The following is a 7010-nucleotide window of genomic DNA, read 5'->3' on the forward strand; positions in this document are numbered from 1 at the left end:
AAGTATTACCAATTAAATTTAAAAAGTTTATTTTTTTTAAATAAAATGTTAAAATATGTGATATAAATATTATTATGTTTAGTTATTTTTTACTATAAAAATTAATTTCAATACAATTAAATAATATTTAATTTTTATAATAATTATTTACAATAAAATAATTAAGATATACTGCAACTGGTGATCAATAATTATGCATTAAATGAATATACAAAATATAAATTAAATTTTTATAAAATACTACAGTTTAAACAGATTAAATAATTATTAAAAACTTAATATTTTTTTAAAAAATAATAATATAAAATAAAAATCTTTAATTATTTTATAGATTTTATAATGTATTTAACAAAAATTATAAACCAATAATCCTGTATTAATATTATTATAAATTAATTAAATTTATATTGAATAATGATTTATATATATATATACTATCTATATGTGATTTAGTGTACAACAAAATACATTTGAAACTAATATCTATCTATAATTAACAAAATATAAATATAACAATTAAAAAAAATTATTTAACAAATACTGTATTATTATTATTACTATTTTTTTAATGTCCGGCCTATCGGTCGGTTGATTTCTGAAATCAATTGAAAAACTTTTAAATATTTAATTTAAATAAATAAATAAATATATTGAGTATTAATAAATTAATTAATTAAAAATATACTAATTATCTATAATATCACATGTTTTTTTTAAAAATAAATAATAATAAAACATTTACCGTAAAATGAGATAGTATTTCAACAACAAAATTATTTATAAATACTAAATAAAATTATTATTATTTTTTAAAAAAATAAAAATAAATTTGTTCATAATAGTAAAAATTAATTAATTATTTTTTAAAGTTTTTCGGCCATAAATTTCTTACCACAAAAAAATTATTAATAATTAATAATAAATGTCTCTTTAGATTTAGACTTCAACCTTAACGGTAGTATTGATGGACATATCCTCCATATTATTGGCCAAATCATCGATTGTTTGTTGTATTAAATTATTATTTGTATTATTATTATTGACATTAATTTCATCAGCAATTTCATTGCCGCCGCCGCCACCGCTGCCGGACGTCAGTCTAGAAAACGGTAAAACCCGTGACTTTTCATAGCCGTAGCCTTCAATCACTAGACGATCCTCGTAGACACTGACCGATGCAAACGCTTCGGTATCGGGCGGTGTTTCCACAATACCGTGAAATGTTATATAGTGTACACCATTGGCCAGCGTATAGCCGGATGAATGGGAGTGTCCGCTTAGGTAGCCAACAACAGACCGGTGCCGATTGAAACAGTCGACCACTTCGTCATAGTTCCAGCAGACAGTATTCCAGTCACTGCTACCCGGATGTAGGCCTACGTGACCGAAAACAATCACCAGTTCCCCCATTGAATCCGATTCCGCCAGTTCCTCGTCCAGCCATTGAATTTGTTCCCGACTAATAGCACCGTTAGATGCTTGATAGCGTCTATCTGGACCAACCAATCTGGTTTCAGTATCCCAGACATCCATATCCCGGCAGCCATGATATCGGGCCAGTATGTCGGCTGCCAACTGGTACTTCGGGTGTGTAGGTTCGTGACCCAGGACACTGATATCGAAACAGTCCAATGATATGAGTTTGAGGCCCGGCTGCGGATAAAACTTATAATACAGAAGCATATCGTCACTATCGGTAGAGCCGGTAGAGCATCGGTCGGGTAGTAGTTTCAGTTCGTTCAGACCGATTGAATCCGAGTCTACTTTCAGTTTTTTGAACAACGAATCCCTGAATAGTTCGGCCAATTCTTTTCGGGTAAAATTATATAACTCGTGATTACCTTTAAAAATACAATTGAATTAAATTATTATTAATTTTATTTATTAATTTAGTTAWGAGAGAGAGAGAGAGAGAGAGAGAGAGAGAGAGAGAGAGAGAGAGAGAGAGAGAAACAGAGTGAGTGAGAGATAGAGAGAGAGACAGAGTGAGTGAGAGAGACAGACAGAGTGAGTGAGTGAGTGAGTGAGTGAGTGACAGACAGACTGAGTCAGTGAGTGAGTGAGAGATAGAGAGACAGACAGAGTGAGTGAGAGAGACAGACAGAGTGAGTGAGTGAGTGAGTGAGTGAGTGACAGACAGACAGACAGACAGACAGAGTGAGTTAGTGAGTGAGAGACAGACAGAGTGAGAGAGAAAGAGAGACAAACAGAGTGAGTGAGTGAGTGAAAGACAGACAGAGTGAGTGAGAGACAGACAGAGTGTGTGAGTGAGACACTTACCGACGGTATGAAAAGCGGGTATAGTTTTATGACATTCAAACTGATTGAGTGTCCGACGGATAGCCCGAAGACTAGAGTCGTGAGCTTCTTGTGAATTAGCATTCAGTCCATCGATAATATCTCCCAATTGTAGTACAAAACCAATCTTTTTATTGAAATTATTGCTATAATTATCAATCATCTGCTGATCCGTTGACAACACTTGACTATCACTACTACCACTACAACCACTACTACCGATCCACTGGTCATAGGCTTTCCTAACTTGATTTAAGGCATTCCTATAGTAACGTGTTTTTGACGGGTCATACCAAGCGGGTCGGTCATCACTGTCCGCATACTGGACATCGGCTACAACACCGAACCGTACCAATTGTTTAGCCATTAGTTTATTACTAATAAATTTAAACGTTATTAATATTATTATTATTTAATACTTGAGTATTGAATTGAATCTGTATTTTAAAAAACAAAAAATTAGATAACAATTATAATTAAATAAATAATCTAATAATTAATTTAGTTATATAATAATTATTTGAGATAATTTATAGTCTATATTATAGATAATCAAAATTTAACATTGGTTATATTTTTTTTAATTAAATATACTTACACAATTTGTGTTTTATATAAACTAAAAATTTGAAATTACCTTAAATAGTAATTGAAATTATTTTTTTTTATATTTTATATCACATATTTAAATATAATATAATAAAATAGAAATTATAATTTGAAAATTATTCAAATTTATTTTTTTATTTTTTATATATTTATATAATTTTAAATAATTATCAAAAATTTCCAATTATTTATTATCATAAATCATTATAATGATAATTAAATTTTTTGCATTGTCAACTAGATTCATTATCATATACTGTATATAATTTTTAGATATATATAAAAAATTAAAATTATAAAAATTTTTGTAATTTTGTTGTTGTTATGGAAATATTTTAATCACAATTATTTTGAGAAATATATTTATATAAACACTATTATTATTATTTTATCTGATAATTACTATTTAAAAAAATCAATAAAAATCAATATTTCTAGACATTTAATATATATATAAGTGATTGAAATTACAAAAAAAATATTTTTATATATATTTAGACAACAAAATAGTAATAATAACAACAAAATGTTTATCAAATAATACAAACATAACATTGCATTTGACCTTCAATTTCTATATAGCTATAAATACACAATAATTATATAGTAATGCAATACAAAAATACTGTAAATTATTATTAAATATATATTTATATATAACTAAACGTCATTTAATATACAGTAAAAATATATAAATAACAAACTAATTATAAAACATTTGATAATATTCTCTATTTAAGTACTATTATAAAACAGTATGTAATTTATATACAGTATATATATAAATAAAACATATATATATATAATGATTAAATACTAAATAATATATTTTTTTAAAAAAAATAATTTTAAACTTATATTATAATATTTACTAAATATATTCTAATGTTATATAAATGTATTTAAATAAAAATGTTGAAACATTGAAGTCATATATTTATATATAGAGAGTAAAACAACACAAAAAAATGTCTATTAATGTAATAAATTTAGAAATATATTTATCTTAAAAAAACACAAGCATTTAACAAAAATTATTATTATATTATATTAAGTATATATATATAAACCAAATTAGATAATAAAAAATAATAATCTTAGGGTTAATGATATTTTTATCACGTTTTATAATTTTATAAATAATTTTTTTTGTTGCTAATTTATTTATTATTTAATTGTCATAAAAAATATTTAAAAATTAATAATAATAATATTATTATTATAATTTGTAATATATATATAAAGATATATATTTAATACATAAAAAATATTATATTTAAATTAAGTAATTGTATCAATAATAATCATAATCAATATGATAATATATTAATAGTATTATTTAATTTTATAAAGTATTAGTAATTTAAATTAAATCTAAATAAACATTACCGCAATTGTTTTGAAATATTTTTACCCCTCAAAAAAATATCACTAAAAATTGGTGTAATATTTACTAAAAATATTAATAAATACACTCACATATAAATAACAAAATAAATAAATATATTTATTATTGATTCATAACTTAATGGATATTAGAAAAATTCATTCAATTTATATTAATATTTAATAAAAAGAAAATCAAAATTCAATATTGAATTTATATATCATTTATTTTTTTGCACACAAATCAATAAAATCAAAATATAACTGTAAATATACACAAAATTATATCAAAAACAAAAAAAATAGATAAAAATTAATCTATTTTTTAAAAATTTGATAACAAATATTGTTATTGTTTAGTTTGATAAATCAATTATTTTTATGATTAAATTGTAAACCACTTAATAGCACAGTAACATTAAATATTATTATTATTATTATTATTATTATTATTATTATATATATTTGTAGATAATTTAATTGGCTTTTCAAACATTAAGATAACAACAACAAAAATTATTAATCAGTAATTAATAATTTTTTTTTTTGTAAAAAAGACAAATAACTGATTAGATAATAAATAGGACTTAAAAGATATCAATATTAATATCAAAAATTAATTATTTATACCATAATTATTATCGATATTTATTTCTAGTGAAATAAATAACTATTTGTTTTTTCTGATAATATCACTAATAAATAAATAAATACAACTAATTATTATTAGTTTAGTTATTAATAATAATAATAGTTAACAAAAAAAATATTTTGATATTATTATTAATTATTTACATTAAAACTAATTATTACAAACCACTAAATATTTGTCAATTTGTTAATCTATTTGATAATTTCAAAAATAAAAATTTGATTTTTTTTCTTGTTATTAAAAATGTTTTATTATTTATTTATAGATAAGATAATAATACTGGAATATTTTTTTGATAATTGAAATGATAAATATATATATATATATATAGATTAAATTTATAACCTAATTAGTTTAAAGCTGATCAAACCGGTTGAAACTGGTTTCAAAGTTAATTAATAATCTTAAAGGCTATTTGACCGCCACTTAGCGGTTGTTGTCGACTGGTTGTCGGTGACGGTGACGGACCCGGTGTTGGTGTCGGTATCGGTTTTGGTGTAGGTTTTGGTGTAGTAGTAGTAGATTTAGGTGTAGTAGTAATAGGTTTAGGTGTAGTAGTAGTAGGTTTAGGTGTAGTAGTAGTAGGTTTAGGTGTAGTAGTAGTAGGTTTAGGTGTAGTAGTAGTAGTCGTTGTTGTTGTCGGTGATGGTGTCGGACACCTATTTTCATCATTACCATCGGCACAGTTACGATGACCATCGCACTGGTATTGTCTGGATAGGCACTGGTAGTCACCATCATCTGTACGGCATTTAAGATTTGTCGATGAAAAACAATATCCCATAATTGACACTATTTTTATTTTTTACATTTTTTAAAAAAGTTTTTCAATCAATGGTAAGATAAATGAAAAATTAATTAATTAATTAATTACTTTTTTTATTTTAAAATAAAATATCCGGATATATATATAAAACATATTGATATTATAGTATATATATATATATATATGTGTATGTATATACTAACCATCATAGGGTGTCATAATCAATGAGAAACTTGAATTACTAGCATTTCCCCCGTGAAATGTTAGATCAACTGTTTGGACATTTTTTTGTTTAAAGGCCAGTCCTACTTGACTACCAGTTTTATTGTGAAACCAATACACCACTCGTTTATCCGATGAACCGATAGCCAGATAATCTCCACTATCGATTGCAATACTATCGACACCAATTAGTAGACCTTTTTTGATGGGAACTACAAATCTAATGGTACAGTTGGTTAGCGACATGTTTTTATTGTCATCAGCTAACAGATAGACAATGGCCGGTATGTTAGTACTGTTGATGTTTGTACCGGTGCTGCCGGTGCTGCTGCTTAGGTTGATAATCCCATTGATGCCATTGACAGTACTACTACTACTACTATTACTACTATTTAGGCAAAAGTTTTTCAAGTTGTCTATCAAATATAATATTGTCCAAAAAAATTGTATTAATTTTAAAAATTAAAATACTATTTATAATTAATACATACATTCATTATAAGTTATGTTTTCTGTTTTCAGTGATAACAGATTTGTATCAATAGTCTCAATAGTCAACAACATTGATATCATAGCTATCATACCAATGATATATCTATTATTGACGACAATTAATGATACCATTATTGAAATTACAATTGTTTTTAACAACACAACAGGTTAAAAAAATTTAAAAAAAACAATTTTTTTAAAAAAAACAATTAGTTAATGTTAATAAGTTTTTAAACAAACAAATAAATATATTTCACTAATTTTAATAATTAAACATTTTCTTAAAGTAATGCAATAGAAAAGATACTGTATTATTTATAAATAAATAAATATATATATATTTATTTATATTTTCTATAAATAAAAAAAACTAATTCAAATCATAAACTAATTAAAAATATACATAATATTTAAGTACTATTTAAAAACAGTATATAATTTATATAAAATAAAACACTTATATATATATATATATTTTTTTATAAATATTTTATCTTTACTTATATTCTAATGTTATATAATAAATGTATTTAAATAATAAAAACGTTAAAAAAACGTTCAGGTAATATTAAGATATTAATTTTA

At 23.9% G+C, this 7010-nt stretch overlaps 2 protein-coding genes across 2 annotated transcripts; both read right to left on the reverse strand.

Annotated features, from left to right (window-relative positions):
- Positions 1-831: 831 nt before the first annotated feature.
- On the reverse strand, positions 832-2683 carry LOC128952127 (manganese-dependent ADP-ribose/CDP-alcohol diphosphatase-like). Its single transcript, XM_054297464.1, has 2 exons — positions 2281-2683; positions 832-1841 (listed from the first exon to the last, which is right to left on the reverse strand). Exons 1-2 carry the CDS (start codon positions 2663-2665, stop codon positions 937-939), a joined length of 1290 nt encoding a protein of 429 aa, XP_054153439.1. The 5' UTR covers positions 2666-2683; the 3' UTR covers positions 832-936.
- A 2653-nt stretch (positions 2684-5336) lies between these two features.
- On the reverse strand, positions 5337-6557 carry LOC128951555 (proteoglycan 4-like). Its single transcript, XM_054296802.1, has 3 exons — positions 6425-6557; positions 5915-6349; positions 5337-5737 (listed from the first exon to the last, which is right to left on the reverse strand). Exons 1-3 carry the CDS (start codon positions 6555-6557, stop codon positions 5337-5339), a joined length of 969 nt encoding a protein of 322 aa, XP_054152777.1.
- Between the last annotated feature and the right edge of the window lie 453 nt (positions 6558-7010).

The sequence above is a fragment of the Oppia nitens genome, unplaced genomic scaffold (assembly GCF_028296485.1).
Source record: "Oppia nitens isolate AA-2021 unplaced genomic scaffold, nextdenovo-longstitch-racon4-pilon3 scaffold1_pilon_pilon_pilon, whole genome shotgun sequence".
Lineage (NCBI taxonomy): Eukaryota > Metazoa > Arthropoda > Arachnida > Sarcoptiformes > Oppiidae > Oppia > Oppia nitens.